Below are 27,277 nucleotides of genomic sequence, written 5' to 3' on the forward strand. Positions count from 1 at the left end.
CACCCGATGGTTTGGCATCTGGCTTATTTGGTGGTGGACCATTGTGTGGAGCGCTGAGAAAATGTAGTGCCAAAGGAACGGGCTGTGTGATGTTCAGGTAATATATATTCAACTGTAAAGCTAAAATAAGCCGCGTTGTTCCGGCGTTCACCTCCAGGACTCCCCGGGCTGCAGGAGGAGGTCTGGCAGCAGGCTGACGTAATTCCACAATTTTAGATTACACTGCTGAATTATATCACGACACACAATCAGGGCCTATAAGTCATAATCAGTCACGTTACGTGACTGAGTTAGACTTTAACAGAGTCTGTTTACGTCCACCTCGGCCCTGTCAGGAGCAGTGCTTACATAACCAGAGTCATGTAAACGCAGGGCCCAAAGTCCGACTGAGCTCCATAAATTTAGCTGTGCCAATAATTATCAAACTGTACCTTGATAATGCCGCTGTAAAACCAAAGTATGACTGGTGACAGAGAACAATAATCAGCGCAGAAGGAGTAATCCACTCTCTTTAAGCAGCAAAATGTCTGAAAGGCTCTCAGCTCCATCCATCAGCTGCCTGATCATCACCCTCAGCGACAAACTCCTGGCACGGACTCACGGCGTCCTTCATGTGCAGCCCTCTGAGTGGTGGGCTCCCCTGTCAATCACAGGGGTAATGGCCTGTGAACGGCCCTCGTGTGTTTGGATTGGACGGCCCTCGGATGGGGTGCCAACTCAAACAGCGGGCGTCAGACTCGGAGGGATGATCGGCCAACTCCCTCACGCCGCCGCCATACTTCATGCTGTCCACACAGCTCAGTCACACACGCTAAACTAAACACACGAAGCCCGGTCAGGCCCACTTACAGCTCTCACAAACCGGGTGTAACAACGGCGAGCAGAGAGGGAGGGAAAACTGATTTTCTGTTATGTTATTAAATCAACTGATCACATTCCCAACGCTGTTCCACTGAAACCCAAACAGACATTAAAGTGTTTTAATTCTCTCTTTTACGTCACAAAGACCACATGTTTTATCTATAGGAACCCAGAGTGTATGGAAGATTTTAATTGTTTTTCACTGTAACATGAATCGTCCCTCAAATCAAATCACCACACAGACGACAAAGTGAAGGGGACTTTTGATTATCTAAAAGCTAAAACCTGCCATTATATCTTTACTTTTCACAAGCTTCTTCTTTTCTGAAAAAGTGTGTACTGTATTCATTTTTTTTTTATTTGTTTTTATTTAGGCATTTTAAATCTTTCATAGAGCTTGGGTTGGAATTTCTTGGATGAAATTAGGCCAAAGGACAAATTGAGAGAAGAAAGAAATCACTGTTAGCCATGAAGTTATGTTGGAATATGTACAAAACAAACAGAAACTACACAAAATTCATGAAAACAAAACTGAAGGCGAAGATGTTGAAGTACACAGGAGTACTGGAAAAACCCCAAAACATCCACTGTAAGTACAACAAAGCAGAGGAACAGAAGAGTCGCACAAACCTAAATCTAACCAACGTTTACAATAAACAACATATACTTTTGGTCATTTTTGATGTGGTTTAGATATTATTGGCCAAACTGGAGAAATGTTTACAACCTCTCTGTTCACTTGACTCTCACTTCATGCCCTGATGGACAGCGGCGAGAACTACAAGCGTCCACGAAAAAAACTGTATTCTGAAGCTTAAAGCGATCCACATGTGAGGCATCGAGGCTCATATTCATCCCTCATATTCACACTTCATCCGTCCGATCGGGGAGGTTTGTCCAAACCTCCTCGTCTGCTGACAGGAGGAAGAAGCACACGAGGGCAGCAGACAGCCGGACTGCGGCCTCTGCTGAGCTCAGCGACCCTCTCGACGCTCTTCTCTTCTGCACTTTGTTTAAATGCCGTGCTACAGGCCCTGCGGACGTTACGCCTTTGCAACGTCGAGCTTCGATCAGACCGGCCTCCCTCTCTTTCATCGCACACAGCAGACAGAGTGAGAGCACAGCGACCTATAGATCACTGCTGATGTTATCTCTGCCTCCCGTGAGGCCTTTCACTTGATCTCCTCTGCTGCCGTGAGCGAGACCCCCACATCCTGACCAAAGCATGTGGTCAGAACCGGCGTGCCGAGCGGGGGCCCGGATTCTTCTGTCGTACCCGCAACCTGCACCAGGCCAGGAACTCGCCGTCACGGTGAAGATTTATGGAGCCCGAGGGCAGGTTAACCCCCCGCCTGCAACCCCTCCACCCTGCCACACAGCCAGGAGGTGCTGCTCTTTAAACAATAACATCCACATCGGCTGCGTCTCCTCTGGGACGGAGGACAGCGGAGAGGAGCAGAGGAGTGCTGAGCACATCTGTTTGTCTTGACAACTGGTGCTGTCTGCAAGGCCAAAGGAGCGGGAGGAGCGTGGACGCACCAGCAGACAGAGAAGGGATGCAGTGAGGAGACAGAAAGGCCAAGAGGACGGCTCGCTCCAGGGTCCTGAAGACACGAGGGTCAGCGAGGAAACACTGCTCAATTCAGTTTTTACACATATTCTGTCCACGCATGTTTTCATGTGCTTTTATATTCCCTGAAGCCAAAAAACAAACAGAATCTGACTCTTCTGGTGACACAGTGAACACTCGAGGTGCTCACACAGCCTGAACTTTACCCAGAAGCCACGGCTGGAAAATGACCGGGTCGCCAGTCAGACCCACCAATGAGTTATTTCTAATTATTATACAACCCTGATTCCAAAAAAGTTGGGACGCTGTGATAATTTGCTCATCCTGTTTGACGCACACTCAACAGAAAACAGCACAGAGACGATATATTTAATGTTCGTCCTCATCAGCTTCACTGATTTTTGTAAGTATATGATGCAGCAACACGTTTCAAACAAGTTGGGACAGGAGCAACTGAAGACTGGGAAATAATGGCATGCTCCAGACACACCTGCGTGGAACATTCCACAGGTAAACGGGTTCATTGGTGACAGGTGACGAGGTGAAAAGAGGGAAACGTGAAATGCTGATTTTCCAAATTGAGTCGGAGGTTTAACTGTTTTTAGCATTAGCAACATGCTAACTGTCCAGTGTATCCTGCATCACTTCAAGCTGCTTTCTGATTGGCTTGTAAACGCGTGTCCCAGCAGCTGTCACACTGTTAATGGATCGAGCAGAATCATCCAGATGTTTCAACAATCCCGTCCAGCCCGATCAAAGCGTTCCTCTCAATCACTAACAGCCGATCGGTTTCCACTTCAGATCAATCGCTCGCTGTCTCAGAGGAGACACGTCACAGTCAGGCAGTAATCAGACCGCTTCACGGGACCTTTGAGTAATTATCAGATGTTTCTGAGCTATAAGCGTAACATGGAGCAGCAGTGTGGTGAGACGACTGCATTAGCTCACATATAATCAGAGAATGGACAGCTGACTGGCTGATTAATGGCTTCAGCCTGGCTGCCGTGCCTGGATTTAGATGCTGCCCAAGAGCAGAGCTGCTATTAGTGGCGCTTGTGATACGAGGGTAGAATAAACAGAATCAACAGGCCTGTCAGCAACACGGCCGCATCCGAACCAAGTCGGCCTCCTGCTCACCCAAAACCATCTGAGAATAGAAAGGTTTTGAGCACATTTAGTCTGTCTGATGGTGGAAGAGGGTCAGCGGAGACAGCGGCAGACAAAACACTGGCTAAGCGGGAGCTTGTTTTTGAGTCTTATCAGTCATCCAGGTTATTGAACCAGCGTGTTTACGAAAAGTGGCTGGGAATGCACAAACCAGCGGTCAGCGATCGTCGCAGGAGCTACGCTTTGTCTGCAATTCAACACGCACGTCGCTGCTCGATCAAAGATAAAACTGAGAACAGATAATTAATAAATCAGGACGCACTAAAGCTGTAGCTTATTGATTCTTAGATATGCACCAACGACCAGAGTTCAAGCAAATATTTATATGAAAAGATAAACGAACGTCTCATCCACGTGTGCACAAAGGTCACTGAGATGTTTGAGCCAAGCGGTCATGTGTCCTCGGCGCAGATGGCATCAGCACAGACGACAAAGTACTTTCCACTCAATTATCTTGGAGCTGTCCTTTCATGTGGGAGTCGTGAGAGGGAAACTCGGAAAAAACGGCCGTAAAACCGGCCAAACTGAAAATGATATTTTACACTGCTAATAAGGGCTCATATTTCCCAGCAGAGGATGTCACTTCTGCCTCTTTTTACAGATTTCTATTGTAGTCTTTGCCTTATTATGCAATGTTAAGATTTATAGCTCATATGTCTTGACACAATTGTATTAGAGATGCAGTATTCCTGCTGCTTTGAGGCAAAAAACGGCAAGATTGTAAAACTGTTCCAAAATATGAGCGCAATAAAATAAGACAGGCCCTTCTAAAGCAGCGTTACATGACAATTTGACACTCATTAAACTGCTGAAAAATACTTTCTACCCGCTTCCTACATCTGTCTCATTCCTCAGTGCTTCATTATAGGAAAACATCCATCCCACACATCCGTATATTTTGGTTGAATCTTGCTCTGGAAAGAGCCGGAGGTCATGCTCTGGTTGACCGAGATGACCTCGGCTGACCAGAGCGAGGCGAGAGGACCGTGCCGGCCCTGTCCTGCGGTCGGGGAGGACTTTGGTAACAAGGGGAAAAGCTTATATCCTGAGCGAGCGCTGCGGCCGCTCAGCACCAGACAATTATGTGCGACCCCACAATGTTCCATAATAACAACCCCAACAGGCTGGAAGAAGAGGAAATGAAAGAAAGTGGAAAGTTGTTTTTTTTAATTTTTTTTAGGCATAAAAATGATTCTGCTGCTCAAAAATAAAAGAAGTCCGACCAAATGAACCGAGCAGATACGCGACCCTGCAGACGTCATTCCTCCGCATCGTCAGACAATGAGGCCAACGACGGGAGCGCACACATCATTAAAACTTCTTCGCTGAATGTTACTCAGCAGACACATTACCAGCGCGTTTCCAAAAATAAGGTCACACACGGGGATGTGTGTGCAGCCTGACCTGCTTTCCCACGTCGTCAAAGTCTGGACTTTGTTTACTTGATTGTTCAGCCTCAAACACTGAAGGCACAATCTTCACATCACAGATTACACGACAGATTACAAGAAGAAACCAGGTCATTCATATTTACACTGACTGCAGCTCCACAACACACCGCTCAGTAGTGTCAAGGACACACGGCTAAAAACATAGATTTTTCATGCCGATGCTCCACATTCACAGCGATGCTGTAACTGTCCTTGCTCTTTGTCTTGTACATAAACACATGAAAACTTTGAAAATGACTGAGAAATCCTGCTTGTTCGTTAGGTCGTCTTCAACTGAATTAGTTTGAGAAAAAACTGAAGACAGAAACAAAGATGCTGGACCTCAGCGTAACCTTCATATAACTGTACTGTTGTTTATTTATTGCTCCAGAGAGCCTCCAATTCTCCTTTTTGCAGTCTTAACAATAATCTTGTCCTCGCCCAGCAGAAAAAACCACATAAGAGAAGCTCACACTCACTTCTCTGAACATGATTATATTGTGGTAAATATTGTCGTCTCTATGCTGCCAATAATCTCATCCACTGAGGAATATAGAGCTCATTCACTATTAGGAGACTCGCATGTCTGTTGGGCAGCGCTGTGACATCGACGTGAGATCACTGCACAGTTCTGCTTCGTGCACGTGTTGAATTTTCAGTCCAAAACGTGTTCAGACGTTTCCGTCCGATAAGCACTTGTGCGATAGCTGAACTTGCTTTATTCGACATCCTTCACACACATTCACTCACAGAGGAACTGTGGCAAATGTGAACCTGTAAAATAAAGGAGGACTTGGAGCACTGTGGCTGCTCCTCCAAGCCCAGAATCTGACAGAAAAGCTGCATGAATGATGCATCACTGCAGCGATTAACTGACTGAATCCAATGCCAGAATATTATTTGGAAAGTATCCTGATAATAGATGAATCATTTAAGTAAATAGTTGCAGTTTCTCCAATGTTTGGATTTGTTGCTTCCCTCGGTTTCTTATTATTATAAACTGAGTGCCTTTGGACTTTGGATCTGTTAGTCAAACAAAACAAGTCATACTGTACGAGCATGTCCAGCTCGGGCACTTTGTGCTGTTTTCTGATATAAATAATCTGCAGATTCGTCGACAAGGAAATAAGTTACTAGGTGCAGCCTCAGACGGATGTTTTGTTTTGCTGTAAATCATCATTTGAGATGATATAAGAGACTGTCTCTGGCTGCTTTGATACTCTCTGTGTCATATACTTGTCTACACATGCACATTAAAACATGCTCAACATGTCTGATACAAACTTCCAATATATTCTAAAGTATCCTCAGTTTCAAGTAAACTGATGCTGCAATATGCACCCAAATCCAGTTACAGTAGATCACCGTCTCTGGAGACAGAGACAGAAACCACCATGACAATGATAATGTCCACTCCGCTCTGTGCTATGATGGCGGCAGCTAAAAACACCTGTGATGCATGTTTACAGCAGAGCAAAAATGACCTCCACCAAGCGTCCTGAGGCGATGCTCTCAGTCACCTCAAAATCGTGTCGGGCAGGTCTGTGGCAGACGGTTTAAAAACACAGCTTCTGTTTAGTCAGATCCCAACACCAACACGGCAAACTCTCATCCAAAGCTATGCGGACTAGACGGCGGGCAGCTTGATGTGCCACTGACACAAATAAACATCAGTGCCGGCCGCAAATAAATACCCCTCTTCCGGTGTGCTGGGTGGCAGCAGAACATCTGGCACGTGCATCACAGAGCCAACGCACATGGAAACATGTCGAGCCACTGCTGCAGAAACTAAGTATCCAGTTTGTATTTTTTTATTTCTGTTTTTTATAGTGATGCTGCAGGACGTCGCGGCCTTACAGCCATGACTATATACGGCTTGTTGCTGTGGAGAGCTCGGGGTTAAGACCGCAGCCCTCTGGAGACCACGGCCTTTCACATCTGCACGGCTCAAAACCAGCTGGACGTAACTCAAAAATAATTGCTTCCTCCACGACGTCCAGGAAAGCATGATGTGTGCGCTATCTTCGCGACTCCTCCCTGCAGGGATGGCAACTAAATCAACATTTCACAACCATTCATCATCAGCTCGCTTTGTAGTTTTTCTGTTTGTATCATGTGAGGGACACTTGAAAGAGGAAGGGGAGGGTTCGCTCCTTTGGCGCTGGTAGGTAGAGGATTAGATTGGCAGAGTAGTCTGACACTCATAACACTGAGAACACAAACACATCAGATGCACCATCACTGTTATCGATTGACTGTGTAAGAAATTCAGAGGTGCATCTTTGAGGCATGAATGAGATGGAAGCAGCTTATTTAGCCATATTCTGAATACAGAACAGCTGTTTGAAACATACTGAGCATGGACAGTGGAGAGAAGGATTAGTTTGCAGGTATAGTTTGAAAAGTTTCTCACTGAATACATTTCTCCACCAGGAAAAGTGGCCACAGTAACACCATGAATCCAAGGAAGCTTCCAGCCTTCAGAGAGGCGAGTGTTTCTCAATAAATGATTTGGGATCAGCTCTGTGAGTGTCATGTGTTGGTACCGTGAGCGAAGCGGTGGACCCAGTAGTAGCAGAAGTCCACGCCCAGGAAGGTCAACCACCAGGTCCAGGAGGAGTCCCAGGGCAGCTCCACCAGGCGGTACTGGTCCCACACGTACATGTAAGTGGCCAGCTCGCAGCCTCTCGTGAACAACCTGAGGGAGTCAGAGCTCTGTCAGTTCACAGTGTGTCCGTGTGAGTTCAACCGTTCATGCTACAGGTGCACTGGACAATGTCCTGAGTTCATGACACCTTTCATTTCCTCATATGCAACAGGGGTCATCATATACATTTGTCCAACGGCCAGAATTTTTCTAAGCAGACATGGTGGGTATGTAGCCTGACAGACGAAACCCAGGGCAAAAAGTCTCATCTTTGATGGCGACTGCACTGAGGGCAACTTTAGTCATCTCCTATCCAGACTATGGAAAAGTGCTCAAAGAGACTTTTGTAAGAAAATCAACCTGAAATAATAACAGTGAGGGGGACATGTCCGTCCTCTATCCCCTGAGAAAGCTACGCCCTGCGGTCAGAGGTGGGAATGAGACGCAGCCTCTGATTTGTCCACGCTGAGCCAGGCACACTGTGTGGACCCACTGAATAAACAACACCATGCACCACCTGACACACCTCCTACCTGCAGCCCGCATCACATGACCTTACTTTGGAGAAGGTAATGGTCCTTTAATGAGCAACACTTAAAGCTACAGCAACAACATAAAAAAACATTTCTGATCTACACAGATCATGCAGGTGCCATATCTTTCCTTCAAAACAGGAAAGTTAGCCATGAAGATGATATGAACGACTGATCGAACAGATAAAAGTCAATGTGAACACTCACAGTGGGAGTCTGGAGACCATTCCAGCAGATATGGACGTGAGTCCATCCTTGATGGAGCCCATCGAGGGTCCTCTCTTCAGCAGGGCCACCACCAGCTCCAGCACCATCAACCCTATAAAGAAAGGAGTGGCCTACATACACACACGCACGCACATACACACACACACACACATACAGGGAATCATGATTCAGCACTTTTACAAACTGTAAAAACAAAACCACTGTTAGCTTTAGCAGTTGTGTTGACCTTGAATATTTGCCTTGGCAGATGAGCTGAAAGCTTGCAGGGCTTTCATGTCTTGTGATCCATGATGTTTGTTTCACTGTGCGAGGCTAAAGCAACCGATCTAAAGCCACAATGAATTGGCAGATTGGAGATGACAAACATTTGTCTGAGCAGAGCTGCACTGGAGGTAGAAATGATCTCACCGGGCGATTGAACAACAGCGCAAACAAACCACATCTTCCCATTTTCCGGGTCGTCAGGCCGGAAACTTAATTGTCTTGTCTACAGCCACACAAGTTGTCTTGGTAGTTTTAAGCTAGTTAGCCTGTTAGCCTAAGTAGCCATAATGACGTGTAGCTAGCAGGTAAAGCGCGCTAGCTAGCTGAGTTTGCTAATTACCAAAATTTTGTTCCAGAGGGCCGCAACGCTCTGGAAGTGTTGAAACAGATACACACATAACTTTAGCTTTTTAGCTTTTTTTACAGCCTATGGCTCTAAAGTTACCCATGAGCCTCAGCTGCTGTTGCTCTGAAGAAGAAGCCAGTCAAATTCAGAATATTTTGTCCTTAAAACTGGGAACAAAACTTACTAAATTAAATTGCTGAATGTATTTTCAGGTTTCTATGAAGCGCAATCTTTAGCTTAAAGTTGCTATTAACAGCATTTCAACCTTGGTGATTGGTTGGTTCGTGCACGTACATGTGCAGCTGAATCCTCTCCTTTTATGTGAACAGGTGTACACCTTTGACCTCTTATCAAAGAAGCAGACATTTTCATCATCAACACAGTTGCACATCTGGTTCAACCAGGAAGAAGCTCATCTAAGTGGCTAAAGCAGTTTAACAAGAAGTGTCATCTAACGTTGTCCATGCAGAAAATGAACAGGACTTGCACTTCTGGAACCCTTTTTTCCCCCCAAATAACGTCTTCCACCTCGCAATCCTATATGTGAAAATATGAAGTTTAAAGGCGCAAACCTCCAGGCTACTGCACATTCTGTGGCAGCATGTCCTACTAACCTGTAGCAGCTGGCAGGGCTACAGAAAGTTGATTTTTTTTTTTTTGATGTTTCATGGTATTAAAGCGATTTCAATCAGGTGACAACCTAAACTAGCAAGTTCCTGTTTATCAAAAATAACTTGTTTGTTTTATTACCAACTTAAAACACAGGCTTCAGCAATATGGCTGACACGTGTGTAATCCATCAAGACAAATAGTGAGTTTTTTGCTTGTGAATCAGCAGCTATTTTTGTCCGAGATGACATGACTTTCATTTTTTCATGACACAACAATTAAAATGACAAAACTTTACTTTCCACCAGCTGAAAGGAATGGATTGCATTTATTAACTCGATATGACTAAACAAATGGTAAGCACTAACCAAGCAGTCAGTGACAGGCCTCTATTCTAACTGTGCTGGAAACATACTAATAACCTCTTAATGGGTCTGTCAAACATGGAACCAATTAGTGAGGGACGTACTTAGCAAACAGGTCACGACTGCGACTTTGGGCGGCGTGTCAGCCTGCTGGTTAGCTTTAGCTTCAAGGCGCTCATTGAACAAGTGACTGCAGTTGTAACTGGGACACATGGACTCGCCAAGAGGGGGGAATGAAGGGCGTGACGAGACCGCAGAGGAGCACATCTGCAGGTGGGGAGGCAGGAAGTGTGTGCGTGTATTCATGTGTGGACACAAGTGAGAGTGAGTGTGCATGCATGTGTGTGCATATCCACATGTGAATGCCTCCACTTTAGCATGCAGGTGTGTGTGTGTGTGTGTGCACAAGCAGAGGCGAGAGCGCCACCGGGGACCTGCGATCACACGCAACGCTCCAACATCTGGCAGCAGACTGCAGAGCTGCAGCTAACAAATGGGCTCGCAGCGCAGGCAGACCTCCTCCAAACCCGCTGAGAGAGAGATTATCATCCTGGACGCCGGCCTAAACCCTTCCCTCCTTTATTCTCTCCTGTGCAGCAGATAGTTTTACCTCTGCAGCCCGGCGCTCTTGACAGCTCGGGACAAAATTATTCAGAGGGGCAAGTTGATTCTCATGCTGTGCAGAAAAGAAGACGAAGGGGAAAAAGTTTGCCTTTGTTTTCTTTTTTTTTTTGGGGGGGGGGGTTGGTCTTTTCATCATTGTCTCCATTCTTTTGCACATTTCTCCTCCTTCAGTTGATTTTATTCATCCTCCATCTTCTTCCTCCTCTGTCACTGAGACATTTTTAAGTCCCTTATTATACATAATATTATTATACATAAAGACACTATAGAAAGCCTATTTTATACTGCAGCATACTTCAATCCTGTGTGGACTGTTTGTTGTGGCATCTAATACTTTCATTTTATTTTGCTCTGAATTCAACATTACATTGAACGTGACATTTGTGGACCAGATGTCTGCATTTTCCCAAACACTCTTTTTATAAGGTCACGGATGACTGATGTTGGCTGAAAACACGCAGGCTGACAATACACTTTTATCACCGCTGTCTGAGAAAAATATTGTGTTTGCATTCAAATCGGTGAATAGCTGAGAGACCTGGAAACTACCCACAAAGCCATAATTCCAGACAACTCCAAAATTAGAAGATTGTGTTTTGTTTCTTTCCAATTAATTTGGCCTGTTGGGATCAGAGAATAACAGCGGTGCAGAATAATTAATGACACATCACAAGTCGCAAACTGCTCACACACACCCATGCAAACTTTTATCACCATCAAGCTCTGAAGCAATAACAAATTTGTTTAATCAGGGTTGGTAGTGGATTATAAGGACTCCTGCTGTGGGGGTAATTGTTCTCCTCCCCTGACGTGCTCCATAAAACCTCATAACAAACATGTGCTGTTAAACCTGCACCAGACATTCGCCATCATAAACGGCAACTGAGACACTGTAAACTGACAGCAAGCAGCAGAAGAAACCCCAAACTTTTAGCTGAAACTGTGAATTCAGTAAAACTTGGAAAATACTGAGCAGATTTCAGTTGCATTCAGGTGTCTATCTGCAGTCTGATTACTGGAGCTAAGACACGGTCTAAGTTTGAAACTGACCCCAGGTGACAGGTAACACCTGAACCTCTAAAAGTTTCTCAGACCAGTTGTGAACTGGTGAAGTCTGGTTTCATGTGCTGTGCACCAACACAACTTGAACTTTTTTTTCTTTTTCCAGTCAAAATCTCTGGTTCCAGTGTGAAGATTTATTGCTTTTCTTTTCTTTTCTTTTCTTTTCTTTTCTTTTCTTTTCTTTTTTTTTTTTTTTAACTCAACATATTTGGGTTTTGGACAAGCAACTGGAGATGTCCCCTTGGTTTGTGGGACACTGCACTGGAGATCTGACCTATAAATCAATCGAACTTTGGAAATAATGAGCAGATCAATCGATAAAGTAAATAACAGGGGCATTTCTGTTGGAGATATGAGGTTTTTCACCATGTTTATTGAAAACTTCAAGCTCTCAGGATTTCCATTTTGGTGGATTTTCACTTTCAAATGACTCACATTGAAAGTTCTTCAGAATTAGTACATTAGAATTTCAACAGACTTTCATTTAATTTCTTGTTTTGTTGATGAAACTTTAGAGATTGTTTTATGCAAAGAACAGACCAAAACCCAAAGATATTAAGTTTGCTGTCATAAATGAGAAACAAAGGCAAAAAATATTTCACATTTGAGCATCTTGAACCACTAAATTTGGGGCATTTTTGCTTGAAAAATGACAAAAACAACGAATAGATTATGAAATAGTCTCTGATTATGTTTGCTGCTCTAGTTGATACTTACACTTTTACTTTTATGTGAAGTTTTGAACTAATAATTTGTAAGTTTCTTGTGTGATTTCACTATTTTTACTGCACTGGAGGATTTGAACTCTGCCTCCAGGTGACAGTGGAGGTCACCTGTGGTGTCTCACGCAGAAAGGGGGTACTTTTTACTTTTTCCCAACAAATCATCACATATTCCCACAGAGTGAGCGATGCTGTACCCACCTGGTCCACATAGTGAGGAACATCTTCCACTTTCTGAAAAGATGATTCGTTCGGTGTGAGCAAGGCAAACAGGGACCGGACCCCTACGGACACCGAAGCGAGCTCCATATCTTCAGCCACTGACGCACAGCACCTCCCTCCCCGCTGCTCCAGGTGAGTCTCTGGTACCTATGCAGGTATTACAGCTCACAATGGGCTACTTCCGTTTAAACTAACTGTGCTACTCACAGTTTAACAAGCTTGTTTTTCCCTTTGGAGAGTCAAGGAGGTCACTCACGGAACGGAGACCGTGACAGCTGATGAACAAACTTCTCACACACCAGAAGGCGAGTCCGGGGCTGACAGGCTGCAGGGTAACGTCACTGTGAGCACCTTGCCACTAATACCGCTCCGTTTATATGACTAGAGTTCAGCTTTAGTTAGTGATACTTAAGGCGTCGCAATCTGTCACTTAATCTCGCGAGAGTTTGAGTTTACAGCTCAGTGTATTCAAGTTGCTCATATTCACGCGCTGTAAACAGTTATTCACACACAGAACGCGCATGAGTATCTAAAGTATAAAGCAGACTCCTCAACAGGGTCCCGTGTGACGTCTTCATGACCCAGTTAAAGTGACCCGTCCGGAAGACGGCAGCATATATGTGAATGCGTTGCCATAGAAATTGCGCTCAAGGGAGTCACTCCTCCAGACACCGTGAGAAGTTTGTATTCTTTAAATAATTTGCCAAATTAAAATGTCCACGTTTTATTTAGCTTTTTATTAGCTTACTATATTTCCCCAATATTAAGTATTTTTAGTTGACTAAAAGTGGTGAAAAGTGGTTTGCCATTTTGGGAAATACACTGGCGTTCAGTTTACGTTAAGACTGATACCGCTAATATCTGTCTCATCAATATAAGGCTACAGCTAGCAGCTGGTTAGCTTCATTTAGCTTTAGTTTAGTTTCAGCCGTGGTCAAAAACTTCCCGTGCGGTAAAACCGTGACTTTGTTTTTTTATGGGCTAAATAATTAAGATGTAAAGAGTTAATTACTGAGCTTTAGAGGCGCTGGTAGATTAATTGCGTTACTATTAAGAAACAGGCTAGCTGTTTCCCCGTTTCCACTCATTATGCTAAGCTGGCTGTAGCTTTATATTTAGCTAACAGATGGACGTTAGAGTATCAGTTCTCTGATCTAACTATCCACCAGAAAGACATCAACCATACAGACCAAAATGCTAAACTTTTACTTCAAATAGGAGTCTGAAAAATAATTAAATTAGTTTATAGAATATCGACCAGTATGATAAAAAATTTCTAAAACATTATGGAGATTACCAGAACAAATCCAGAGGACGCGGCCTTCATGGTTAAACTGAGTGTGAAGAAGACTTTCATAAGGCAATTTGAGGAAAATATCTCCAGGTCTGAGACTTGTTATACTGGATGAAGACGAAGAAAGACAAAATGAAAACACCAGGCTTTCATAAACTCTTCAAGATAAAACTTTATTAACGTCCCAGAGGAGAAATTGAGGGAATAGACTAAAGGTCATGTTATTGAGCCGAAACAAGTTACTGAACAGTTATGGAAAACATTTTAGATAACACTTTTTGACTGACAGTAGTTTTATGAGCTTGTATTGTGTAAAATATTTGTGAAAATATCAACTCCTCCTGTCTGATAAATGTGACGTAAGTAGCGTACCTTTTATATTAATTGTGTTATAATAATGGCAATGCATGTTCTGTTTTCATTTGCATAGCTGCAAAAGGAGTATGTACGAGCAAAGGATCTGAAAATCCCAGAGATTTGAAGCCCAACACTGTTCCACCCATTTCTCCTGAGGACACAGCGAGTACAAGCCAACCTGTTGGTGAGTTTGTGTTTCTTGTGTTTTATCCTTCGACAGAGTCCAAACTGATCTGCTGTGTGCTAGATAATGTTAGCCAGCGTTAGCCTGCCAAGTTACATGATGATTCATGTCAAATGCTGACAGGACGTTTTATGTGGTAAGTGTAACTGAAAACAGGCCTACATTCATGCATTACTTGCCCTTTTTTAAGGGATGAATGGGTTTCTTTTCATGGAAAAACTTCTAATTATGTAACTTTGATGAAAAAATATGAGTTTTTAAGGGTTAAAAATGCACTCACCTGATGCCCATAAGACGATGTGTATCTTTTAGCTGTTACACAAATTATATCTTATGACCTTCTGTAAACATTAAAATAATTAACATGACACAGTACATAATAGGAGACTCATGTAAGTCATATAGACACAGGGCCGTGTCCAGGGGGGGTTGGCCTGGGGTGGTGCTGAATGTCTCTGAAATCTGATTGGCTGTCCCAGTTGCCACTCTATTATCACAAGTATGATTGGCTATGTGCCCGGTGAGAGGCGGGATGTTACTTCAACTGTTTGTCCTTTTTTTTAATATGTACGTCCTTCCGGATGTAACCTACTTTTAGAGGTGCGGCTTGTTTTTGAGACCTAAAAGAATATAGATTGAAAACTTTATGTCATGTCTACACTTGCAGCGTCAAGTCATTATTTTTCAGCTGTAAAACATTGTAAGATTGTCTTAATCAATGTTTACTGTTGACTGCAAACCTGCTGATATCTGTGTGTTTATCTTTTGTACACATGACCTACACAGCAAAATGTGAATGCTTCACAAGAAACCCGCCAGAAATGTACTCAGAAATTTACTCAGTCATTTAACATAGTGTTTGTTGTAATTATGTCTTTCTTCATAATCTATCCAAAATTATTATAAGAGTATTACTGTTACTATCTACATATGTATTTTGGTATGAAAACCAACATTTTTAGTATCAGTCAAAACTACAGCAAGTTACAATGATTTTAATTATGGATAAATGTCCTTCCTCCAAAGACACACACACACACACACACACACACACACACACACACACACACACACACACACACACACACACATTTATATACACACACACACACACACACACACACACACACACACACACACACACACACACACACACACACATTTATATATATACACACACACACACACACACACACACACACACACACACACACACACACACACATTGTGGTTGGTTAGGCCTTATCCTGTTAGTGTTGGCATTATCCTGGTTAACTTAGCATGTCACCCAACCTAGTGAGGCTGGTTAGCTTGTCTGTATTAGTTGACGTCTACGCCAATTCAAAGCAGCTCACACCAGTTATTGGGAGGGTGTCCATCTGATGACCCTTATGGCTTCCTGTACTCTCACACTCACACACAACATGCCAATGAAAACCGTTTTGTTCCTTGATAAGGCAGGTCAAGGGGCATCATGAGTGGAAAAGTTCTTCGTTCTAGTGCAGTTGTTAATTGAGGAAAGACAGCTGAGTCAGATATAAAGGGACGGGGGTGGACACCTGTGCAGGCCAGGACATACAGATAAAACTGATCATAAAGAAGATGGGCCAGACGTTGTAGATTAACCTGAGCAGGTACAATGTCGATATGAGGCCTGGTTATACATCTGAGTATGTGCTCTCTGTGTGCATCAAGGTGGGATTCAAGGATGGTTCAAAGGTAGGTTAGGTCAGGGTTATTGATGTCACCTGTCTGAGTGCTCAGAAGATATAAATCTACTGAGCATAACCTGCATAACCTGCACAACCTGATACACGCTGAAGGCCCCAGTGATGGCTCCAAACATCATTTAACATTAGCTCTGTGCTTCCATACAAACAACACATCCAACTTCTGAGACATTTCAAGAGGCAAGTTGAAGCCCGTCTCTCTTCACGCATGAAATTAAATGCACATATTGAAGGTTTGAGGCCAAATGTGTTCACCTCTTTGTTGTTGTTTTTCATTAAACAGACAAGAATCAGGAGCCTGTCGCTTCAGGTGAAGTTTGAAGGCCGTATTCGGAGGTGAGTGTGCTACAACTCATACATGATAATCTGCGATAGCGTGCACGTGTTAGATTATTAAAGCCTGCAGGACGTGAGTGTCCTCCATATTTGTGAATACTTTGCATTGAATTGCAGGTGCATCCTGTGGGTAGCTGCGGGGGCAAAGAAAAAAATGAAACTCCTCACATGCTGTGTGAGGTTCCTCCTCAACAAATTAGAATGCACAATCACAAAGTGGTGAAAGATGAGATCAAGTCATGAAATTATTTTCAACTGGGTTTTGTAACAGAATCCGATCCTTTGCGGGTTCTCTCTCCGAGTCTTGGCAGGAGCGGCGACCTTGCCCCGAGGCAAAGGTGAATTTAGCATGCGCCCCCATCACCAGCTTTCTACACTCTCTGCAATGTTTAATTCATCACAGCTTCATGTCGTGAAACACTCATACATCAGCCTAAATTGATGTGGACAGATGGCTGGAAAAAAAGTTATTCAATCACGTGGGATTCCATTTACCACTGGTTAAACTTTATTCGCTTTGCAACTCTCCCTGAAAGGATTTAATAAAACACTTATTTCAGGTTTCAGATTTGTTTACAAAATGTCATCTCCAGGCAGAAAAGTGTTGACCAAAGAACTGTCTGTGTTTATTACTGCGTGAGCTGGATAGTGTGGCTATAAAATTATTGTTAAGGTAAGACAATACTGAGAATTATTTACAGATCATTTATATTAGCGAGGCAAATTAGATTTCCTGGCACGTGATTTGATCAACAACTCAATTACATCGTAATTTACATTTTATACAGTATAAACTGATGGAGTGCAGACTGTACGTTCAGCAGTGCAAATCAAAGCCTGAGCCTGCTTCTCTTAAGGCACACAACATGGAATGTTTACAACAGTTTGGCTAAATATGATTTCCAAAATGTTACGCAATGTTCGGTGAATCTGTGGAGCAAAACACCACGTTTCAATTTTTATCTTATTCCGTTTTTTTTTTTGGCATTTATCAAGGAAGGTTTTAACCAATGGCGCGTTGAAATGTGTCAGCATCCTCCTTTATGTGCTCACTTCTTGAAATTTCCTTTTGCCTGCGCGATGACTGCATTATGTTACACACGTCAGTCCTCTGTACATTTGTACACTTGTTTAGCATCGTTGTATGACGATGGCGAATCAGCAAACAGCAGTCCTTCTAAGGACGGTCCTGAGGCAGAGGCAGGGCCTGTACTCTGAGGGGGCGGGGGCAGGGGCAGGGGTGCGTGCATCATAAGTGAGCGTGCTCGGAGCTCTGGTCGCTGTCGTGACTGTCCTCATTGGCTAAGGAGTCCGTCGAGTGGTGGAGAGCTGCGATGCCAGAGAACTCTGACGGCAGCAACGTCCCCTTTTTCACATTCACCAGTTCTTTCTCCCGAGCTGCCGCCCCCTGCTGGCCGCCTTTCACCCTTTTCCACTTCATCCTCCTGTTCTGGAACCACACCTTCACCTACGGGGTGAAGCAGACAGAAAATGTCAAATGCACTGCTCTGAAGGAGAGCGCAAGCAGTCACAAAAATAATCAAAGAACAATTAGGAAGCCTTGCTGCTTAACAGCAACTTTCTCTGAAAGTTTGGCAGCTATTTCTACAGCAGCAATTATGTCTGGATGTAGTGCTCCATCTGCCACTTGGCGTCTACCTGTTTTTCCCTGACTCAACAGCCTTGACCGTATTTACGTCTCTCAGATTGATGATTAAGCTGTTGCTTAAAACGGTTTACACGTCAAGTAGCAGCAGAGGCCCTCTGAGTGTTGACACATGCGCCTGAAGGGAGGGGGAGGAAGAGGGGAGGCTCGCTCCTGTCACGCAGGGTGGGGTGGGTTTATTTTTGGGGAGTGTCATTCCGAGGGGACCGAGCGGTCACATGGTCAGGAAGTGAGTTGACAGCACAAACGTTTGTCTTAAACGTCAGGGGCGGACGTCGTGCTGAGTATCACCTCGGATTCTTTACAAGCCTCGGGGCCTTTTCTGAGAGCAGGGGAGGGGGGTGTGAGTCCAGCAAAGGATCGCTTATATATGCCAGGCTCTAATGTCAAACCAAACATGTGATCCTCAAGGTCTATGTGCACACACACGCTATTCAGACTGACCAGCACTGTACCTGCGCTGCTTGACATTACACCCAGAGTGACGCTCACAGTTAAATCACAACTCCAACATCAATTTTAGCCTTTGATTGGTCAGAAGAACTGGTGTCCCACTGGTTTAACATGGCTCGTTTAAGCATCCATGGAGCACTAATGGGCTGCTCAACTTTGCTTTTAAAGCCTGAAACCTAACAAGAAACACAGCACTGACAGTGAATTGCATGCTTTAAAGAACAAGTACTGACTTGCTGTGATTTGGCGTCTCGACATCGGGGTTAAACCTGAGCTAAATTTGGTTGAAAGGTGAAGCACATTAACAGCATTTCAATGACTATAAATCAATGTGTCGTAAATACTTCCACCGAAATTATAGTTGAGGCAAGATTTCTATGCAACTTAGTGGTTTAAAAACATCCATTTGAACTAAATTTAGCATGGTTTTGATCCAGAAGTTTGCACATGTAAAAGTGTAAACAATCTTAATTCAGCCCTGTAGCTCCACCTCTGCCATCTTTGAAAATACTCCAGGTTTCACAGCCGACAACAACATAAAACATCCATCAAATTCCCCCAAACAGCTCATGCAGCATAAATCAAAGACCTTGGCCAGCTGTTTGTATTGCCAATATTTACCTCACTATCTCCTGCTGTATATTTTCCCTGACAAAACTGAGGTCACACACAACATATGCTGCATGAGCTGGAGAGATTTCATGCACATTTTATGCAGCTTCAAGCCTCAAAAAGATTAATTGCAACAGTCTGGAAGGGGGCTGAAGTGGAACCACAATGGCAAACTGTGTGCTCGGTGGCCCCGTGGAGTTAAATGGGATTTTGCACTTGAAGTTTTTTTTTTTACACCTTTGCGATACGAAGCAAAAGCAGTGTTACTGACGCGATTTATGATGCATTCGTCACTTTTTATCACGCTTTCCAGTCGCTTTCAGATTGAGGGGTGAGAGCCTAAACTCGACTGTGCAGGTTTACTGCTTGCATTACTTTGAGAGGCCTTTAACGCACACCTGCAGACATTTTTATTCAGATTTTCTGAGACGGACACTTTCATCTGAAGCCCGACGGAGCATTTTTAGCACGTTTAGCCCAAGTGGGAAATAATCCACCAACCTTGACAACATTATTGACGTTCCCAGCTACAGTCGAATGGATCAATAGTCTATGTTGATTTGACAAATTTACTGTCTCACTTTCCGAGATAGTGCAGACATTTCTGGACAGTTCACATCCTGCAGACCTTGAATTTTATCATGCGATTGCAGGAAAAGCAGGTGCAAGTAATAACATGGCTGTGTTCCATTTAGGTGCCCCAGTGAGCTGGACCATTGAACCAGCATGCACAATAAAAAGCAGGGCCCTGCTACTAAATGGGATGGAGCCATTGCTGATGTTATTAGTTCCACCTGTTTAAATCAAAATGTCCACGGTGAGAAATGTCTGGCTATTATTCTCCCTCAGAAGGTTTGTGTAGGTTCATCTGCAGTTATAATTGCTAGTTTGACAGAAGATCCATAAATCTTTGCAAAAGCACATGATCTATAAGGCTCGTGCGTGAATATCTGTGGGATCTTGAGCTGTGATTTGCCTCTGAGGCCTCGCCTGACTCTTCTTTACATCCAGTCTACACTGTATCTCACTGAAGGATATCATTGGCAAGGTGTCAACTACGTGTGACTTATAGCTTCCAAACGGGTGTCAGAGAACAACAGGCTGTAGGACGTTTCCTTCCCCCAACCATTTGTCTCCTATTATTTATTTCATGCGCCTGCGTTTTACAGCGGCCGGCCCACGCTCAGAGACCAATTTGTGCTTGCAGGGGTAGTAGAAGAGAGGAAGTGACTTGCTAGACAGCACTTCCTTCAACCCGTCTCCCTGCCTTGACTGTGGCCCACTTGAAAGAATAGACAGGAACATCTGGAATATGATAGTCCCGTCACACGGCCACATCTGGAGCACAATAGCCCTCGCACTGGAGTTACAAAAACACAGTAGCGAGCTGAAAAGCCTCCTCGCGTCCTGAGGCCGAGTCTGTTTTCACAACATGGCATTAATGTGCTAATGGGGGGTTCAATGATGTCTGAACCCAGGGGGAAACAAGCTGCGGTGGGTGGGGACGTACTTGTCTTTCAGTGAGGTCGAGGTTGACGGCGATCTCGTAGCGCCTTAGTCTGGTTAGGTAGTTGTGGTGGGCAAACTCGGCCTCCAGCTCTCGGATCTGCTCCTTGGTGAACGCCGTCCTCTCCTTCCTGGGTTTGCTGCTCACGTCTGACTTGTAATTCCCATCCTGGGATTCTGAAACCAAACACCATACAGGTTTCTGTTCCACTCAGGGCAGATTTATATGCAACAAAAATAAAAATAAAGCCAGTGTTATGTGGCAGGTGCAAGTCAGCAGGGAAAGAAAAGAGGCCAGGTAAGAGAAACAATGGGAGCTGTCAATCACACTTTATTGTTCAGTCATTGTTTATGAACACTTTAAGTGGCTGGAAGGACTCACGGGCGGCTGCATGTGTCTGACTGTTGCAGCTGTGCTGTTACAATAGGCTGCCTCTCATACTGCCAACGTGGGTTTAATTTGTCTTAAAGGAATCTGCTGCTGCAAACTTACTTTTCAAATATGGAACAAAACAGTTTAGCAGGATACATAAAATATATTATTTAGGTTATTTTTTACTTAACTGCCGCTATTTGCAACACATTTTTCCCTTTTTCAGCTTTATCTTTCGTTCATTCTTTGCAGATTTCTGAAATCCAGGTAAACAATAAATGCCCGGCAATCTTACGGGAAACATTTCTAAAAATTGGAAAACTGCAGGCAAAGGTCTTCACAAAACATTCTGCTTCCTTTGTCAGCTAACATTTGATGTTAGCAGTTCAGGGGAAAATGTGATGATGTTTTAGCTTCAGTGAAAATAAAACAAACATGAAAACATACATGTGTGAGCACCGAATGGATGTAGAGCACTCGCAACATATTATGAATTTACTGAAGAAGAATGTGGGATAAACACATGAGAAAAATGTAAAATAAAAGTCCCCAGCACGTCGTCTCCACTTTAGCTCATCAACCCGGAAAAATACTTTTTGTTTTGGTATTTCCATAAACTTTCCGAAGAAAACACGTTCGGTTAATTTGCCCTCCAAAACTTTCCTATTGTGTGTAGCCTCTGTGGTTTCTCTGTTGGACACGCTTCAGTTGCACATTGCACTTGAAGGCAGCAGTGATTGCATGCTAATTCATCTGCGGTCCTGTTCTGTCGTGTGTGTTAATCCAGCAGGCCTGCGTCAAGCCAAACTGTAAATAGTCCTGCAGCCCGGAGCCAGACTCCCAAATGCTGTGAAGCCTGAAGCCACGTCAAAGCAGCGACTCTCTTCACCTAAAACCTCCACCCCGAGGGACCCCTGTCAGCTCTGTCCTTCTGTCAGAAGCTTTTTCAGAACTAAATAACTCCCTTGAGAAGCTAAAGAGAAGATGAGAGTTAAACTGCTCTACAAAAGATATATTTGTACGGCAATTTAAGAGCCAAGGACAAACAAATATATAAACTGCAAGAATTCCCACATGAATTTTATGAAATGAAACAGATCATTGCTTGACCCGCAGCCTGTGTCCGGCTCCCCCCTTGACCTTGCCGTTCCCTCCCTGTAATTTCGAGCCGAGCGCTCCAAACAGCGTGTGGCTGATTGAAGCGGGCCTCCGCTCGTATTTATCCGCTCTCTCTCTGGTAAACACAGACATTGTGTAAAGAGAAATAAAAGAATAACACAGCCAGCTGGTTCAGACCAGCAGGCCTGGAGTTAAAACGAGCGGCGGGCTTTTATGACACAGCCGCTACACCACAGCAATTAGGTCCCTGCTGTAACTTTCATCTCTCCACAAAAAAGGAGGAATAATATGAGAAAAATACACGCACCCAGACCCAGACAGGGCACGTCGTTTAGGGTTCCCCAATGAACTGAGCTCAGCGCAGCCGGGACCCTCGAGAAAATCCTGTCACCGATACGGCCTGATTTTTTTGCTCATGACGGAAAATTGCATGTTAGTTGTTTTCCCTCAGTGAAAGTTATGATTTTTTTTTTTTTCCTTTTGTAAAATATTATTGCAGCGGCACACACAAGAATGAAGTGAAACACACCAACGCATCCGCTTTGTTTTTCTACAGCTTCTTCTCAGGGAAAGTGTGCCAGCGAGAGGCCTCCTCCTTTTTACAGCACCGCCTCAACAAAATAAGACTTCAAGCACCTTTTATTGTTCCACGCAGAAAATCTAGTAACTTTTTAAAGCACGACCACTCCCATGACAGGACGAGTCCATGCAAATATAACCCAGACACTCAGCACAGTGCACCGACCAGCCGACACTCTATAGGGCTAAAACTCTCCAGCATGGCCACAAAAAATGAGCCGGTTCCGCAGAAACCAGACACCCAAAATACCAAGGAGCTGGCTCATCTCATTAGCCCACCCTATGGCCTTCCTTGAGGAAACAATCACAACCGAGCGTTAGACACAGAAAGCTGAGACGCTTCATATTTGCGCGAAAGGGGTGAACCTAGCATGGAAATGAGCTCTCAGGTTTTGTTGTTATGTCTGTATCTAAACTCGGGTTTCTGGTCCAGATGGTGAAATTTAATCAGGGCTCTATCTCATGCAACTGGCAGCGGTGCAATATTTAGACAGCTGATTGAGTCAGCAGCCCAGTTAGGTCTAATAATCAGCGTGATTGGTGTTAGCGTGGAGAGAATGCACAGCACAAGTCGTGAGTATGCTGCAACTGTTGTTACAGGGGAAGTGGGATTTGGAGACCGAGGCTCGGTTTCCCAAAGATTTGACAAAGGAGGAGAGGAAATAGGAGGTGGTGCCTTTGAATATGTGGATTAAATTCACAATTGCAACATTTTGTATGAGGAAAGTAGGACTTTTAGGGCAAATAGAGCTATTAACTGAAAATGAAGCCTGCTAGGCTCTCCATAAACTCTGTGTGCTCTTATATTCTTTTTGCCGCATGGATCTTTAATTTTTCAGCTCATAACTATGAGATCTGAGTTCCAGTTGAATCAGTGATTGGTGTGAATTTTAACTGCTCTTTCTAGTATTTTGTATTATAACCTAAATTATTACAAACACATCTCCACTGCAGTTACACTGTCTGTTAATTACAGTGAAGAATCCTGTTAGATTTTGTGATCTGGCGGCGGCAGCAGCAGCCGGCCTATCAGAGGGCCTGCACGCTGTCAGAGGTGACCACCAGCATCCCGAGCGAAAGCTGATCACATGCAGGAATATCAGTCAGTGGTCAGTGCAGGTGATACGCTGTGCATACAAAGAGGCCTTTAAAAGGGTGCCGGATCGGCGCTGACGGCCCACAATCCTCAAATGGACAGACAGCGGCGAGAACGCTTTTCCTGGAAAACTTAGGGCTCTCACTAATATCACGTTCCCTGCGAGAACTCCCGAGCCGGCAGTTTGTCACGCAGTGATTGATTATTGTGGTGACTGCAGGTTGGAAATGTCCTGCAGGTTATCGAGGAGGTGTTACCTATTTAGTCCTCAACGAGGAATTTCTGCAGAAACCTTCTTTAAAGATAAATATTATTAATGTACAAGTTATCCAACGACTGTGTTCCTGTTTGAGGACAACGTGAAGCTTCCGAGTCACGCACATTGAACAAAGGCACAAATTTACTAAAATCCAGAAAGTGGACTTGAAGCTCATCGCGCTGATGCACTTGACTGTACAGAAAATTCTAAATAAATAAATATATAAATATATAAATAAATATATATATATATATATATATATATATATATATATATATATATATAGTGAGGCAATACAGTGGCAAAGTACAGATCTTAGTTTGCAAAGGTCTGACCCACCTATATATATATAAATATATATAAATATATATATATTTAAATCCATGTAAATCCATTTGCTGCATCTGTAATTATCTTCATTTAATCTTTCTTAAGTATTTCAGTGCAATAAAAAAAAGAAAAAAGAAAAAGAAAACTAAAAATACATCAGCATTGCGTCCTGTTAGTACACTGATAAATGAATCGTTTCATCATTTCAGTAAACCTGACTGTGATTTATTAACTACGAGATGTAGAGAAGGAAAAAGGCTGAAAAGGCTGAGAGTCTGTCGGGGTGTTTAGTGTGGCGCGAGGCGCCGGTGTAGTCTTTTACAATCCATGACATTAATTCTTTACTGTGTGCCTCATTTTCTGCCCTCTGAAGAGTGTCGCAACAAACCAGATGTGATTTTTAAACAAAACACGGCAGTAGTCAGATGTGCCCACACAGCTATGATGTGGCCTCTGCTCCACACTTCAGCCTCCCTGCGTGTCAGCCGACACCTACAAACTGCTTTTCCGACAGCTTTTTGTTTTTCTATCAGAGCTGAAAAATTCCCAGCAGTTATGTGTTGAAAGATTTATAATGACAAGTACAGATGTTTGTGTTTTTCTAGAGCTCGGCTTGGAATTTCACAAAAACGCCGATATTTACAGTGTGTGATGATGTTTAACTAACAATAAGACTGAACAAAGAGATGTGGGAAATACCTCTGAGGACCTTTACATTAAGTCTTCAGTTGTAACGAGTCACGAGCAGCTTGTTTATTCCTAACATTAGAAGAAGAACAAATATCTGAGGAATTTAATCCCTGCCATTAGAGTTGCTGCAGTTTTTCACTTCAGGCTTGAAAAAACAAAGTGAAAACTCGGCTCCTCTTACCTGAACTGTCACTTTTCCTCTTGCTGTTCCTCTTCTCGGCCTCAGCAGGTGACAGAGTCTGTCTGCCAAAGTCTGCAGGCACGCAGGAGGCCCCTGTGGGGGTGCTGCCGCTGCCCAGACTCGGGGTGCTGGCGCACATACTGGGCCCACCGGGGTGGCCCAGATCCGGGGGTGTGGGCCCGTTGTCGTGGGCTGAGTGGGAGTGCGGGTGGCAGAGGTTGTGGCGCGTGTTGCCGCCAGGTGACGGCATCTGTGGGATATGCCAGGATGTGTGGTGCTGAGGCGGGTGGTGATGCTGCTGGGAGGGCAGGTGGCCACGGTGGGGGTGGTGGTGGTGATGCTGCCCAGGGAACAGGCCATCGTCGACCGGGTAGCTGGAGATGATGCAGGGCGATGGTGAGGAGGTGGAAGAGGAGGAGGACGAAGAGGCCAGGTCGGGGTAAGAGACGTGGTCTGAGCGTCCGTGCAGAGTCAGGGGAGACTGGGTGAAGGCGGGATGCAGGGCCTGCGCCGGGGCGTGGGGGCTCCGCAGGCAGCCGAACAGCGTGTGATCCATCGCGTGCAAGCACACACGACCCTCCAGGAGAGGCGAGAAGGGCAAGTTTAAAAGGCTAAAGTTACTAAAACAAGCAAAAGCAAAAAGATCACAAGCACATATCCAGGAAGCTTCCTCTGCCTTTGACTATCCCAGAACTTTTTTCCCTCAGTTAAAAAGTTCAGATGGTCGACTGTCGAATCGTCAGAGCAGAAAGCAAAGTGTGTTTTGAAACGGGTGTCCTGAGATAATCCGGAGCATGTGGCCCGTTGTCAGGCTGCGCAGGGTAAACAGTTAGCCCAGGATAAGCTGCAGCAGAGCCTCTCAGATGTCAGGAGGAACAGGGGACTGGAGCTCGATGCTGGGAGCAGAAGGAGGTTCCTAGGAACTGCAGAACGAGGGGAGCCGGCGGAGGGGATGTTATAAATAGGGTGTAACGTGAGAGGGAGGCTGGGTCACAGACTGCATACGCGCTACTGACCACATACATATGATCACCCTCCAAAAAGCACAGCACAATAAATCTGTACTATTAAAATGGCTGAGCCTCAGGAAAGAGGGCAATTTATTTTGGACTTGGATCTGACCTCCGGTGGCCATCTTTTTTTCCGGCAAGAAAACAGCCTTAATGGTTCATGGGTGGGGCTGGGGGAGAGGGGCTGGGGGGGCAGGGGGGTATTAGGGGAGGTGAGAGAGTGTGGAGGGAGAGGGGGCTGAGGTGTCAGGGGTTAACTGAGCGTGTCACCTTGTCTTTGTCAGTTTTGACCCTTTAAAATACTGTTCGTGTGGAAGAAGGCAAGGCAGGTTGTGAGGGTTTCCTTTGCCCTGCGCTTTGTCTGCCCGTGCCGCAGAAACGCTGGGATGTTCGACAGGAGCTCCAGTGCACCTCTGCCTCTGCGCTCCCTTTAAAGGGATATGAAAAGTTTTATTCCACAATCACAATCAGGCAACTAAACAGTCCAGTCTGAAATTAGGCTTAAATTTTGTCCTCCAAGTAAGTTTCCTACCACCCTTAAAAACAACCACAGTTCATTTTCTAGGAGTGTTTCTACCTTACTTTGAGTCCATCATCTTCAGACAACAGCTTTCATTTCATTCACAAATGCAATTTTTTTGGCTTTAAAATTACAGTTAATTACCTTAGCAATATTCAGCACAGTATTGTTTAATGCAGCTGAGCCTGTGACATTTAATATTATTTATAATAAGTGCACGCAGACAGAAAGTGATAACCGTGACTCGTAGCATCGAGAGTGACCAGAAATAAACCCCTGGAAATGTTTCCTGAGTTTATATAAGATGAAATGTTTTAACCACCTACAGCCTC

At 44.3% G+C, this 27,277-nt stretch overlaps 2 protein-coding genes across 2 annotated transcripts in view; both read right to left on the reverse strand.

Moving 5' to 3' along the window:
• agmo (alkylglycerol monooxygenase) overlaps nucleotides 1–12,821 on the reverse strand; it is a 42,261-nt gene extending 29,440 nt beyond the window's left edge. The window contains exons 1-3 of the mRNA XM_070966746.1: nucleotides 12,630–12,821; nucleotides 8,416–8,546; nucleotides 7,575–7,726 (exon numbers count right to left, since the gene is read on the reverse strand). Of these exons, the coding sequence (XP_070822847.1) occupies nucleotides 7,575–7,726; nucleotides 8,416–8,546; nucleotides 12,630–12,737 (391 nt within the window). The 5' untranslated portion in view covers nucleotides 12,738–12,821. The remainder of the gene's footprint in view (nucleotides 1–7,574; nucleotides 7,727–8,415; nucleotides 8,547–12,629) is intronic.
• Nucleotides 12,822–17,705: 4,884 nt separating this feature from the next.
• On the reverse strand, nucleotides 17,706–26,081 carry meox2a (mesenchyme homeobox 2a). The gene is made up of 3 exons (XM_070965615.1): nucleotides 25,416–26,081; nucleotides 20,793–20,965; nucleotides 17,706–18,019 (listed from the first exon to the last, which is right to left on the reverse strand). Exons 1-3 carry the CDS (start codon nucleotides 25,969–25,971, stop codon nucleotides 17,801–17,803), a joined length of 948 nt encoding a protein of 315 aa, XP_070821716.1. The 5' UTR covers nucleotides 25,972–26,081; the 3' UTR covers nucleotides 17,706–17,800.
• Between the last annotated feature and the right edge of the window lie 1,196 nt (nucleotides 26,082–27,277).

The sequence above is a fragment of the Chaetodon trifascialis genome, chromosome 7 (assembly GCF_039877785.1).
Source record: "Chaetodon trifascialis isolate fChaTrf1 chromosome 7, fChaTrf1.hap1, whole genome shotgun sequence".
Classification (NCBI taxonomy): domain Eukaryota; kingdom Metazoa; phylum Chordata; class Actinopteri; order Chaetodontiformes; family Chaetodontidae; genus Chaetodon; species Chaetodon trifascialis.

What these genes read in the sequence shown, in the direction of transcription:
- meox2a (XM_070965615.1), bottom strand. Translation starts at nt 25,971, where the DNA reads ATGGATCACACGCTGTTCGGCTGCCTGCGGAGCCCCCACGCCCCGGCG. An exon ending in GAGGAAAAGTGACAGTTCAG is followed by an intron (nt 20,966 to 25,415) that starts GTAAGAGGAGCC and finishes GTTTGGTTTCAG; the next exon opens with AATCCCAGGATGGGAATTAC. An exon ending in TCGACCTCACTGAAAGACAA is followed by an intron (nt 18,020 to 20,792) that starts GTACGTCCCCAC and finishes TTCACCCCGTAG; the next exon opens with GTGAAGGTGTGGTTCCAGAA.